The sequence below is a fragment of the Aethalodelphis obliquidens genome, unplaced genomic scaffold (assembly GCF_003676395.1).
Source record: "Aethalodelphis obliquidens isolate GAN/ISIS:26980383/991018 unplaced genomic scaffold, ASM367639v1 scaffold9, whole genome shotgun sequence".
In the NCBI taxonomy this organism is placed as follows: Eukaryota; Metazoa; Chordata; class Mammalia; order Artiodactyla; family Delphinidae; genus Aethalodelphis; species Aethalodelphis obliquidens.
The window spans coordinates 27,598,033-27,612,279 of NW_020837953.1; the positions used below are offsets into that span (position 1 = coordinate 27,598,033).

General features: G+C 40.5%; 1 protein-coding gene across 4 annotated transcripts in view; it reads right to left on the reverse strand.

Annotated features, from left to right (window-relative positions):
- KHDRBS1 (KH RNA binding domain containing, signal transduction associated 1) overlaps window positions 1–14,247 on the reverse strand; it is a 35,791-nt gene that overhangs the window by 9,304 nt on the left and 12,240 nt on the right. For 3 of the 4 annotated variants that reach the window (XR_003433342.1, XR_003433344.1, XR_003433343.1), the window contains exons 2-10: window positions 13,577–13,701; window positions 12,835–12,951; window positions 11,331–11,477; window positions 8,622–8,755; window positions 7,621–7,822; window positions 7,083–7,150; window positions 6,226–6,284; window positions 3,760–3,952; window positions 1,096–1,155 (exon numbers count right to left, since the gene is read on the reverse strand). Coding sequence is in view for 1 of the 4 variants with exons in the window: in XM_027109321.1 (XP_026965122.1) it covers window positions 3,855–3,952; window positions 6,226–6,284; window positions 7,083–7,150; window positions 7,621–7,822; window positions 8,622–8,755; window positions 11,331–11,477; window positions 12,835–12,951; window positions 13,577–13,701 (950 nt within the window). In the remaining 3 variants the exon portion in view is untranslated. Of the gene's footprint in view, window positions 1–1,095; window positions 1,156–2,612; window positions 3,953–6,225; window positions 6,285–7,082; window positions 7,151–7,620; window positions 7,823–8,621; window positions 8,756–11,330; window positions 11,478–12,834; window positions 12,952–13,576; window positions 13,702–14,247 lie in introns of those variants that run through there. The other variant, XM_027109321.1, reaches the window with a different exon arrangement.

Consider the following 14,247-nt stretch of genomic DNA (forward strand, 5'->3'; position numbering starts at 1 on the left):
CCAACCAGGGAGTTAAAATTTTTTAGGGAAAAAGACTAATATTTACTATGTATAGGGCACGGAATTGGTTGGCCTTATATATATTTGAACTCCTTCAGTTTGCCAACCACTGTGAAGTGTACATTATCATTGTCTTCCTTCTCAGATGTGGAAATAAGTGATGTGTTTTAGGTCACCAAACAAAAGGTAGCTCATAGATTCAACTCCAGGTTTCTCAGGTTCCATGTCCTTTCTACTACACCACAATGTCTCTAACCAGGGGTCTCTTCTGCGTGAGAAATACCCCTTCCTTAGATTAAAAGTGGTATAGTATGAGAGGTAAGATGTTAGGTTCTGGCAACACATAAACTTGGGCTTGATTACCACCCACACTAATTACGTAATCCCGGGAAGTCACTTACCGTCATTAAGTCTCAGTTACTTCTGTAAAATACGGTTATTACTGAATAGCTGTCGTTTGGTTGCTCAGTATCTATTTCTTTCCTAATAACACCCTGACTTCCTTTTGAGGAATTATTTTCTTACTGCATACTGGTAAAGTACGGGCATGTGACTCAAGCTAATCCAGTCTGACACTTTGCCTCTCTAGAACTTGAACCTTGAAACCAAACATGGCCAAGAGTGTACTTATTCCAGCAATAGTGTCCAAGGAGCTAATCCCAGCTTTAGAACCACTCCTGTGGTCTACCACTGCTGTCCCAGTTCGCTGTAGCCACTCTGGTTCCCAAGCAAGATTTTCTAGCCTTCACATTAAATCTGCGGACCCCTAATATCCTTCCAATAAATTCCCTTTCATTTACATGAGCCAGTCACTTTGTTGCTTATAACCAATGAACTCCAAATGAAACACCACCTTATCAGGTTATTGACAAAATACAGTGGGACTCAAAAGATGTAAGCTGACAGTCTGGTCATTACAAGTAAATTCAATATGGACTGTAAACCAACGTAAAAGCATGGTCAGGTTGTAAATATGGTACAAAGTACATACAAGCAAGATTTGCCCATTGATTACCTCCCAGGCTACCACCTGGCAAAACTGTTTTAGTTACGATAAAAGTCCAATATCCTTAATAGAAAGCCACCTTAACATACCTGACATGGGTCTTCACTACCCATTCTACTCCAAGAAATGCCTCAGGAGTTTTCAAGCACCTGAAAATGGAGAAGTAAGAGATAAGTCTTTTAAAGAGGAAGTTCTAAAGACATACAAAATAAAAGATAGAGATCCTGCATGCAGTTTACACATTACAGGAGAGAAACATGCAACTTTAAAGAAATTTTAACTAACATTTCATTGTGAATATCAATACGGGGACCTATAGGGGCTCACATCCTTGTACATTTTAAAATAGCTGAGCAGAAAGCTTTACTTTGGGGAGCAGCAGGTCTAAACTACAGTCATTGAAATTTTACAATGTGTCATTTAAGATGTCAGACTTTGTGCCCAGGTTACATTACAGTTCACTTGTGATGGGCAGGATTATTAAGAGTTATGGCTAATTTATGCGGCAGCATATGGTTTTTCTTTTTACAGCTATTTTTATTAAACAAGTTTTGCAAAGTTTTAACATTAAAATTACAGCTAAAGAATTGTTTATGCAAGTTGCTGTCACAGTTTATGTAAAAGAGAAATATGTGCTATTAAAATCAGACATTTAGGTTACCTTTGGTTTTTTGCGATGCATGTTAGCTTTACACATCCTGATTCTCTTGCGATAATTTTCCTTTAAAAAGGGGGGTATAGAGTGATCTCTTTTCATCAAAACAAGACATAATGCCCTGAAAGCTGACTTCAAACCATGGTTGAAAATTCAGTTATTTACACTTTATCACAATCTACAAATACATTTTTTTGTTGGTGTGTTTTAAAAAGAAATAAAATGTCCATCATGCACTGCTGCAGGCAGCTTGGCACTTCATACAAGAGGATTTTTCACCCCCGAGCAGTTTAGGTGGCTCCCTTAGGGAAGGCATGAGAACCCTGAGAATTAATGTAGAGGAGTGGAAACAGGGTCAACCAATTCCATCATTTCCTCTCTTGGTCTCTCAGGAGGGAGGTTCAGAGCCAGGCTATCATGCCACATCCTGCCCCAGCCCAGTTGATTTATTAACAGCATTTCTGGGATTGGAAGGGAAACCCTTAAGGGCACCCAGGGTTTGCTGAATTGTCATTATCTAAAGGCAAGTGCTATCCCTCTCCAAGTTCACAGAGATTATTTGGTGTCACTCTTAGGGCCACCTACAGGTTCTACAGAAGGTGCAAACTAGGATGGCTGGAACTTTAAGTACTGAGGCCTATGTATGGAAACCAATCCAAGTTTCAACTTAGTTGGATTTTTCTCTCCAAAAATTAGAGCTTGTGATAAGGACTGGATAAAACTGCTTTCAACAACTTCCAGGGGGTGAAAAAGCTTTGGTTATTTTTAAACTAAAACTTAACAACTCATAAACTTTTTTTTGGTAAACTTAAAATAAAATACCCCCCCACCACTTTTAAGAATGTCTCCAACTTTTAACAAGCCCATTAACTTTAGAGTTAATTTAAGTTTATTTGAAAGAGAAAACTATTTTATTGTCCACCCAAAAAAATGACAATTCATCACATTTACTTTGATTAAAAAAGGACTAAACTTTATTGACAAACTGCTGCAGACATTTTGACATAAGTTTAAGCTACCTATTTAGGCAGACTTACACATGTAGCATTTAATCTTCCAAGAACAAAATGGGAGGACGGTACAAATCCAATTAGGACTTTAACTTATGTACAAAGTGGATTTTGATTCCTTTTTCATTCAGCTGCAGTGTCCCTTTTTATATCATGCTAGTGTTGAGACATACTTGACTAACTACCTTGGTAACAGTTCAATATTGACAACCGTCAACTTAAGAAAATCATCAGCTTTTGGCCCCAGTGTCCAAGTGAGCTTTTCATGGAGTGTAGAATCTCAGATGGACAAAATACTTTGCCTTTTTAAATACTGAAATGTTAATTATTAGTACTATTACTGAAAGGTTGTTCGTGACTAAAAAGCTCTGCATCAAATTCAAGTGGCCAGCCCCTCTCCCCGTATCAACCTCTTCGAAACCTACTTCCCACTAAGTATCTCTCAACACTGTATGTCTGGGGCTAGATTTCAAAACCCACATAATGAAAAAGTCAGTTTTACGAACCTAATTTTGTTGTTGTTGTTTTTAAGTCAATTAACGTTAAAAATTGCATCAACTATTTAATTCATGAGGATCTTTCATATTAAAATTTAACCTTAAGATTCAACCGCCATGTGCTTTTAAAGGAAACATTTTTAGAGACGTCTGAGCTCACTTTTACATGGTGGCACCTACTGCCGTTAACGTTTGTGATTTTAAATCTTAAACAGCCCTGAATTTTGAAATGTAGCCTAGTTTGGGATTCTGCAACTACAACTTTACGGGATGCCTCAAGTCAAAACTAAGAGAAAGTTAACAAGCCTTAACTTCAGAACCTTTAAGCAAGCAATGTCACTTTTGAAACTAACAGGTTTGTGGTTTTTTTTTTTTACTCAACTTCTGTTTTATTAGAAAAGGTACATTTCTGTTTATATTTAAACAACAAAGAAAAAAAGCATCTACACACTTAAAAAATTAATTCGATATTCCTAAATCTATTTTAACTCATTTTAAAATACTACATACAGAAGCCAGAATGCAGAGTTAAGAATGGAGTAAGGTGGGGGAGAAGAAGGGGACCACGAAGAAAAACACTTAGACAATTACTTGTCTGTTGTGGGTAAAGCAACAGGAATCCTGGGAGATACAAGAAATCAGTAACAACTTTGCTCATAACTGATATTTTCCCCTCATGTTTGTTTTTAATAACGTCCATATGGGTGCTCTCTGTATGCTCCCTTCACCGGCCTAGCTGGAGGGGCCTTCAGCGACGGCCTGGTCCCATTCCAGTCATCTTGGCCTGTGGGGAAAAAGCAAGAACAGTTTTATAACCCACGTGCCAATGGCATTTCTAGATGGGCAGGCGTAGGTTACCTGGTCACCAAAAACACTGCTTTGCTTCCAATGTCTTGCCACCTCCTGGGTGGTCCTTACTTTTTTACTCTGCTTGGCCCTCCTGAGCAGCTTAGGCAATTTTCCAACTGTAGGACAGTTCTGAGTGGACAGAGGAAACAGTTCAGGAAGAACTTGGAGTGATGTCCAGGAAAGAAGCTGTCCATAGGCAACATAATCTATACTCCAGCCCCCAAACCTGAATAAACCCAACACCTTGCTTGGGACAATGAGGAAATCGACCTCAGTGGATCTGCAATGCTCTTTCTTGTTTCCAAAGCAATTTGGCACAGAGCCTCAGGTAAGGTGACAATTTCTGGAAGTCTTTCAGATTGGAAGCAGCAGGTAGCTCCCTTCCCATGCAACAGCAAGTCTGATTTCCCCATGGAGAAATGTCCTCTGGCTCCCTGGGAAGAGCAAGCAATGGCCACGTTTTAGGAGCCCTCCACCAGCAGAGCTGGTTCACTGTTCTGGCAGTGGGAAGTACAATCAAATGTGTTAACAGCACTCATTAGGAGAATTCATTATCTCCTTTTTTGTGCCAATAGTCCAGAGAAGCCAGACAACATGACTGACATCCTCAAATGGTTTTCCTTTGTGACAGGGAAAAGCCTATAGGAGAGATGATCACTTACTAGAGCTGATCTCTTATGAACACGAGTTGTATTTATAAGCTTATTCTTCCCACTCACCCCCAGATGTTACCCAGGCCTGTTATTTCTCTAGCTCCTTGCATTCACAAACATCTGCTTCCATCAATATAGGTCTAAAACTCCTTTATGGATGTTGCACAAAGCCCTATGCTATCTAAGCCTGTTTATACCTCTAGTAAAATAGATATGTCCATCACTTTCCAAGTGGCTTCTGGGTACCAACAAGACAGTTTATTTTTCTAACTCTGCTTATAAAGGCAGAAATCAGAACAGATTAACGGTGGCAACATCATACCAGGAGAACAAGGAGCAGCCTGCCTATTTCAGTGCAGTCTTTTCTCCAGCAAAACAGAAATGTAATTTAGTCAAACACATACAGAGGCCCCATTGTGCTGCTTCACCGATGAAGGGAAATACCCTGGAGCAATCATACCACCCTTCTAAATAGTGGCATATGAGCAGAGAGCAGTGCAGTGTTACGGATGGCAACTGTCCAGTACCATTTAGCTAGAACTGGTAAAAACTGTTTCCCGGGCGAGCAGCTGACTGGTTACTACATACTGTGCTGAGGAGTTGAGGAGTGTGTCTGTGGGAACCCTAAGAGGCTCTCTCTTTTCAGTTAGGGGTAAGGGAGACTGTCAGCTGGTAACTTAAAAGGTCAACTGCTGACCCCCTTGCCAAAGTCTCTGGACTTCCCTTGGGTATGCTGGAAACACCTCACATTTAAAAGGCTGCTCTCTCTGCATCTACTGCCACATGGTACTCCCTCTGGGACCCATTAATACAGGGCCATAACTAGCTCTTGAGGATACTCTTGAGCAATGTGTTTTCAACCAAGCCTCAGGAAAGGCAGTTTGGTCCTGCTGCCATTCCAGCATCTATATAGCTCTCTTAGGATTATAGGACTGAACGGAGATGTCTCCAAGACAGTAAGGAGCTTGGTGCCAGTACTGCCCTGAATTGGCTTCAGCCCCCAGTTTCTAATCTAATGGACACTATTCCTGCCCCCAACCTGCTCTTGCCGTTTAGGTTTCTTTCAGCTAGCATTTCCTCTACACTGAGATTCTTCATGATGAGATCCAAAATTGTTTTTAAAAATGAGGTGGGGCAGAAGAATTGGATATGATTAAATTCTTATTATCCACCGCCGTGGCCTAGGTATCAGCAGCAAAGGCCCAGCAACATAACCCAGGCCTAGCCATCTCCCAGCCTAAAGTCCAAAAAGAATCAACATCAGCTGAAAAGCCTGCTGCTCCAACCAGGCCAACCTAGACCTGAGCCCTAGTTTAGGACACCTGCTTAGCCGTCCAAGAGTAATAGCACACCTATCTCATTTCAGTAAGTCCTTCTTTCTACCGCACACCACACAATTTAAGAGCAGGACTCCTATTGCCACATCTATCAACATATTGGCCTTCTGTTAGAGGTTTCTCCTTAGATGCATGACTGACCCCCAATAATCCGGTCACCAGCATTCTCCAGGGCACTTACTTGCACATTTTGTCCCAACACAGAAATAAATACATACCATATGCTTCATAAGAATCTTGAACCTCCCCATGTCCATAGTCATAATATTCTGAGTCCCTGAAAGCCAAAGACAGAGTGTTAGAGCTATGTAGTAACCATGTTTCAGTTTTACCTTTCTCCCCAATACTTCCATATTTCAGTCATTTTTTTGTGGGTATAAAACAAAAAGATGCTCATTTTACCCCATCTCCAAACCACAAAATATTTCCAAAGCATGTACACACTAGGTCCTCATTTAAAAACTGTGACAACCATAGCAAAGAAAAACGAATAGCAACAATTTAAAGTGAAAAAGCTCAATCCAAAAGCTCCATCTTAACCACAGTGTACATACACGTGTATTCACAGGGCTAACTGGGAGAGATTAAAGAAACATGAAAAGAACTGTTCTGTCCTCATTGTAGAATTATGAGACCTTTTCAATCACAGTTAAGATATATATATATACACATACACTAAAAATGTTTTTTAAAAAAAGAGCAGAAAAGAACCTGACTTACAACAGTGGGATTCTAGTATCCTTTTAAACTTTTATGCAACTTTAATGTGGCTGTGACATTTTGTAATAATAAATCAAAATAATTTTAAGGCCTCTTCCCTTTGTTTCCATGTAGTCACAGCTCAGGAATTTTTCATCTGCTAACCCCAGATTCTACACTATAATTTAAGATTCACAGTTATCCAAATTTGCAGATCCAAGTGTGTGCCTTATAGATGTCAAAAGCAGACAAGACACCCTCAAGAGAGGTGAGCCACCCTGCTCCTTAGATTTGTGCTGCCTAAATCTCTCAGTTCCTCCAACTCCCTCTTATCCATCCCGAGGACGTGAAACAGCACTTCTACTGCCTGACTCACCCTTGGCTTTGGCTGTAATAGCCTTCGTAGCCTTCATAACTCTGTTCTGCATATGTATCATCATATCCCTAGAACAAATAAAATGAAATAGAAAGTCAGAATCACGGAAAGTAGGTAAGGTAATTATATCCCATGGGAGTATGGCGGGCTTCTGGATTAAGAGAACATGGAATTTCCCTCCAAAATGTTAACACCTGTTGTGGAATAGTCAAGAAAAGAAAGGACTAAAGAAAAAAAAAAAGAAACAATGTTTCTTTTGAACTTCAGCATCATCAGCAGTAGTAGTGTTGAGTTCCTTTAGTAACACACTAAACATCAAGGGACAACTTATTTCCTGTTTAATCTACATACATACAGTAAACCATGCTTAAAAATGGAAAACTCTTCTCATAGTTTAACATTCACTGCAAGAGAAGAGGGCAGATTCCAAATCTTACAGGCAGTCCCTGCCATCTACATCAAGGGCCAAGGCCCTGTCATTCAACTTCCTTTGGCAACCTGTTAGGTATTAGGAAATGGCATTGTCCGAATGTCTTACATATTCTTCATAAGTTTCTGGTGCAGGTGGTGGAGGCAAAGGTATTCTCTGGATGCCTGCTGTCCGTGCTCTTGGTGCTGGAGCACCCCTCACAGTAGGTGGGGGTGGCACTCCTCGAGTCACAGTGGCACCTCTGGTGATGGCTCCTCTCACTGGTGTACCACGCACTAAAGCCCCCCGAGGTGGTCCAACACCTCGGCCCCTGCAAAAAAGAAAGTTTATTTTAAATGGAGATTTTTATAAATAGGCTACTTCCATGTTCAGATTTGTTTGCAAATTCTGGAGCTAGACAGATTTTACGATGCCTTAAATAGACTATTATCAAAACACAGAGGAATGGGGAGTTCCCTGGCAGTCCAGTGGTTAGTACTTGGCGATTTCACTGCCGTGGCAAGGGTTCAATCCCTGGTCAGGGAACTAAGATCCCACAAGCCACTCAGCGCAGCCAAAACAAAACAACACAGAGGAATGTGTAGGTGGGTAAAGGACCCATATTGTAAGGCTCCCCAGGTCCCATGGTGGACCTGTTAATATCTCATTAGTGGAGCGTCTGCCTTGGAGAGTCTGAACAGTCCATAAAGGTCAATCAGCAAAGGTAAAATTCTAAAGTCAAAGACCATTTAAAAATGCTAAAACTGTCCAAAAGTTAAAAAAGCTTTTTTTAAAAGCTTTAGTCCTGAAGTCCTAAAGCTTCAAGACTGTTGTACCTGATTATAGTCAAAGTGACGAAGATCTAGAACTCCACTTTTTTTTTTTTTTTGGCCGTGCCATGCAGCTTGCAGGATCTCAGTGTCCCGACCAAGTATTGAACCTGGATCACAGCAGTGAAAGCGCCAAATCCTAACCACTAGACCACCAGGGAACTCCCTAGAACTCCACTCTTGATGCAACATACAAATCCTGAGACCCTTTCTAAGCTGGAGATAAGAGCACCAGTAAAACAGAGATGGTACCAGCAGTCAAATTCACATCCCATTTCTAGTTGTCTCCATTATTTATACCTGGGAACAGGTGGAGGAGGAGGTGCAGCTCCCCGGCCTCTCACCGGCACCCCACGTCCGCGAGAGGGCTCTGGTACTCCATTCAAGTAGGAGAGCTCTAGGAACTGCTCCTGGCAGATATCATCCATCATATCCTGTGGATAAAAGATAATGGGAAGGAGTGTTATTCTCTACCTTCTGCTGAGAAGTCACCTAGCCCATACGGGCCTTGGATGCTAAGAACAACTTTGAAAGCCCAGATGAAGTCTCAGGTCATTCATTCTCTGAAGTCAAATGGCACTCCACCTGTCACCTCTTTGAGGAAAGTCTTGATGGTAGACCCCTCATTATTCAGATGAAGTTCTTCATGATGTGGTCCCTGCCTAGCTCTCCAGATCACTTCCATCCTCTCTCCATGTATAACCTCCTTTCAAGCCATGCTGAACAACTTGCAGTTCAGAACATGGCATACTCGTAAACATCCATTCTAGCAAATAGTTTCCTCTTTCTGGAATAATAAAAACCACTACCATTAATTAAGTTCTATGGCTGGGTACCATATAATAAACTTTATATAGGGTTTTCAGTTTAATCTTCAAATTAACCCTGAAATAGGCAGATCTTCCCATTTTACATTTGGGAAAACAGATTCGGGAAGTATAAAGCAATCAGTCTAAGGACACAGAGCTAGTAAGTGGCAGATTCTACATGTAAATTCAGAATTACCTGTCTCCAGAATCTAGGCTTTGAATCATCAGACTATGTTATTGCCTTTTTTTGTCCACCTGAGGGACTCTAACTCTCACAAGATTTAATCTAAAATATTACCTCACCTCTTTTGAAAAACTTTCTCTTGATGCCAACCCTTCACTCCCTCCTCTTTTCCCACAGCACCATGTAATTTTCTCTAAGCACTTACCACATCACTTTAGAATTGTTTGTATGTCTTTCTCACTAGGTTGTGAGCTCTTCAAGAGCCATTTTTGTAACTTCAGACCCAAGCATAGTATTAGGCACCTACCAGATACTTAACAAATGTTTGGGATGAACAAGGAACCTGAAGCTCAGAAAAGTGACATAATAACTTGTCCAAGATGATGCAGATAAAGCTCCCAGTCCAGTGCTCTTCCTACTGTACCAGGTTCTAAGGGGAAAACGGAGGGCTCTGGTCATGGACGCAAAAACGGGCTCACTTTTTTTCTTCACAGGGGGGAAGAACTGAGCCAAATGCCATTTGCAAATCTTTTCACATATTTCCTGAAGAGAATCATTCAGTCTTAACTTCATGCATTTTTATATATTCCAGGTGTATACAGCTTTTAGAAGATTCTAGTCACCACAGAGATGCCCCCCTCCACCAACTCTTCACCTCCTCTTACCGTACACATTTCTGCTGGTTGAGATTCACGTTGGAGAATCAAGGGACCAATGATGGGCCATTTGCTCATATTACTCTAACTGCCACAGCAACACTGAGGAAACCCAGATCTCCCTGGCAGGCTTCTCTTTTGAAGATCCACTTACATGGAAGCCTTATAAGCCTAGCCCTTTTGAGAAGTATGCTGAGACTAATGATAAAGAGGAGATGGGCATTCTCCTGTAGTCCTTCAGAAAACGGATGGCTCAGGATGCTTCAACATATACCTCAAAGAGTAAAAAGCATATCCTCAAGGGAAAATTTACGAGCTCTGAGTTTTTCCTAGGATATTTTAAATTGGCTGTTTCATGTTGAACACTCTAATGATGATGAGATACTTAGAAGCAAAGCAGCTGCTGAGACATTTAAGACAGTGTTGGAATCCTTGGAGCTCAGCATTACAGGTACACATGCCCTATAAATTTTTGCTCTACCAATTCTCACATGCTGATACAGTTCCAACTCCCTCATTTTACATATACAAGAAAACCAGGAACTATATATCACCTCCTCTTAGTGATGAAGCTATGATGCTTACTCAATTCTAGCTGAATAGTACTCCAAATGCTTCTTAAGGTTCCAGATTCATACTTGGTTATTAAATATTCAACAGTAAGTAGTTTTCAGAGTAACTCTGAAAACTAACAGTTCTTGCCAAATGGCAAAAATTCATCATTTTCTACTTACTCAAAGAATGAAATCTCTGACCAGGTAATAATAAGCAAGACAGGTAACCTGGTCTGTTCCAATTCTTCCAAGGCCTTAGTTACATTCTGAAAGGAGCTGTACACCAATCTGTTTAATATTATCAACAGTTAAGCCTACAATCATCATGTCTCTTTCAAATCATCTCTACTTGAGTAAACTCCTCCAGGAGAGAAAGCCCTGAATGCACTCAGGTCGGAATTCAATCCATTAACACTGGAGGCTAGAGGCTTCTTGCTGTTATCATCTAGACTCTCTAGAGTCTAGAATAAAACCCCCCTAAGTGCAGGGGATTATGACCACCTTAGTCAAATCTCTGTTAACCAGATGTTAAAATGCCAGACACACTGTGGATCCAAATTATTGACAAGATACTAGTATACAACTAAAACCACATTAGACATGGAGTGGGAGAGTGGCCTTGGGGCACAGTGGTTTGAAAACCAGATACAAATAATGGACCACCTCAGAAAAATGAACATAAATGAAGAATTTGGTATATAATTTCAGGTTATGCAGACACCTTGGCTAAGAAACCCTGCCTTAGCAATAAGCACAAGATCCCAGTTTTCTCTTGCTCAAAAGATACAGGATATAGATTTCCTTACTGGTACTAGAAACTTCTTGACTTCCTCCATAGCATGGGCCATAAGAGCATAAGCCTCACACGGGGGTCCAAAAACTTCAATGAAGACATGCAGATCCATATTCAAGTGGGCATATTTGGGGTCTCCACCTTTGCGCAGCTCTTCCTCCTGTGGAAAGATGCACAAAAACATCGCATCACTTGGACTAGGGAGAAAATGACACCTTTACCTCTAGGCCAAAGAGACATTGAGAAATGACCCCAACACCTAAAAAAATAGAAAAGTGTAAGAAAAAAGCAAAACAAACTCTGGAGAATAGTAATTTACACAGTCTGCTAAACCTGCAATTAGTCTGCTGCTCTTCTGTTTTGAATCACTGGTGTATTCACTGGAGCTCTTATTAGAAGGTATACAAGAGACAAACTTATTTCCAGTTTCCATTCAGATAACAGCTGTTTGCCAAGCATTCATCCATTCACTCATTTATTGCCAAGCATTTGCTTTTAAATCCCTGGTAGAGCTCTTAATTACCAGCTCTTCTTATCTGCTTATATGGTCTGGGAAGTTCTAGGGAAGGAAAAAAGTCAGGACAGAGAGAAGAAAATCTCATGTAAATCTCATTAGCTAGAATAACATACCTCAGCCCTAACTGTATTCATCTAGTGAGAAATGTGAGTGGACAAAAGAGGGTCTGAGAAAACATGTTTGTCTATTAGGCTGCATAAAAGGAGGCCTGGGGCTTCCCTGGTGGCGCAGTGGTTGACAGTCCGCCTGCCGATGCAGGGGACATGGGTTCATGCCCCGGTCCGGGCAGATCCCACATGCCGCGGAGCGGCTTGGCCCGTGAGCCATGGCCGCTAAGCCTGCGTGTCCAGAGCCTGTGCTCCGCAACGGGAGAGGCCACAACAGTAAGATGCCCTAGAAGGCTAAGACTATTCTGTTTCGGTGGTAAGTTTCTCCATACTTACAAAGAGCATAAAGAGTATGGGGCTATGGCATGGAAAAAAAAAATAAGCATTAGGTTCTGTTGTTAGGATTACTCATGGTTCCTTTTGTAATATCTTCTTTTAGAAAGCCTCACATTCCAGCTGGCTATAAAACAAACCAGCCAACTAATCCTCAGACTCACCTGCACTCACAAGACTAGTGCTCTCACTTTTCCACATTACTGAAAAGGGAATGTGCTGCTCACATTTTAGTGTCTTTAGTCCCAGTAAGTTTCAGTACATCCAGCTCCCCTTCCAAGTTTTCATAGATAAGCTTACTAATGCCAAAGTTGCTACTGCTGTTTCCATTACTATGCAGTCAAAGTCAGAAAGAAAACAATTACCAGGGCACACCTAGGTTCTTCCAGCGTTGCCAAAGAAGTGAATTAACTGGTCTATAATCTCTTATATCCAATGCAAATTTAAGGGAATCACATTCTGTACATACGCAAGTGCTAACTTCCATAAGGAATCTATACTGGACTCTGGGCTACTGGAAAGCATTAGGGTGTTTTCTTGCCTCATTAATGTGAGCTTACCTTGGCCTTGTCTCTCATTGAGCCCTTTCCCAACACAGAAATCTTTGCACCAGTCTCTTCTTGCAGTCTTTTGATTGTATTCCCTTGTGGTCCAAGGATCTTCCCCACAAAATTGAACTGACAGAAAATAAAGACAGATTTCTAAACACATATGTTCCTATAAAATATTTTCACACGTATTATTTATCTTCAATAATCCTGTAAAATAGGTAGAGTATTACCACTCCCTTTTTACTGAAGTATTATACTGAGGCTGTACGGATAAAGTGATTAGCCTACGGTTATACAACTGGAAAGTGGCAGTTCTTAGACTTGAATTTCCTGATGTAGTTTGGCACTCTTTCCATAATATCACACTGCAACCCCTCATACTTTTACATAAATATTTTAAAGCCAGTTACTTCAGAACAGAACAGACATATGGTACCCTCTGGTAGTACTGGTTTGATAAACTAAATATAACTAGTTGCTTTCCAAAAAAAAAAACCTTGAGAAAAAAATTCTTTTTTTTTTTTTGATAATAAAAAGATGATTATATTTCCGTCCTGGCTATAGCTATGCTATTAGGGACGGACTTGCATGTTTCAACTGCCAGATACATATATGGGACAGAACCTTCACCAGCTTAAGTTTCTGACACATCACAATCTCTGTAAGTCTTCTGCTACAGCCCACGCTACAAGACATACTACATACTCTCATACTACAAAGACAACTCAAAGTGAGGCACTCTTTCCCTTACCTTGGGATACTGCTTGACAGGTATCAGAACCCTCTCCTTCAGCTTCATGTTCTTGTGAGAAAATAAATCCAAGTAATTCTCCTCATCGTCCTTTTTTGAATCCCCTTTCTGAATCTTCTCAATTTCTGAATAGGACAAACAGAATTTCATTTAGTTTTTTCTTTTAAATAAAGGCAAAATTCTGAGTCTGCTCAGCTTAAAGCAATAACACAGAGTACTGTGTAATGAGAAAGTGCTAATTTCAAATGGAGACTGGGTGAAAGCACCAAAGCTAGATGAAGCTAACTAGGAAACCCAAAGCCTGCTTCTAATAAGAGCAGTCTGCTCTTCCACTTCTAGTGGAAACCTCTACAGAGACATTCAAATGTTCTTAACACAAAATGGATTTAGCAGTGAATTGGGGAAAAGGGGATAAACGAACTAAAAATATTAAAATCTGCATCAAGAAAAAAGTACAAAGTCATATCTTAATGAAGAGACAAAGTCAATAATTTAAATACACAACGGAGAGTCCCATTAAAATTCTGTAACAGTAGTGCTTTGGATAGTAGTAATCCTTAAGAGTCTGAAAGATCTGGTTTTTACTCTGCCACTCACCAGTTGTGCGAGCTCTGAAAAATTTTTTAATTGCTCTGAATTTTGGTTTCCTCATTGTAAAATGGAGGCAATAT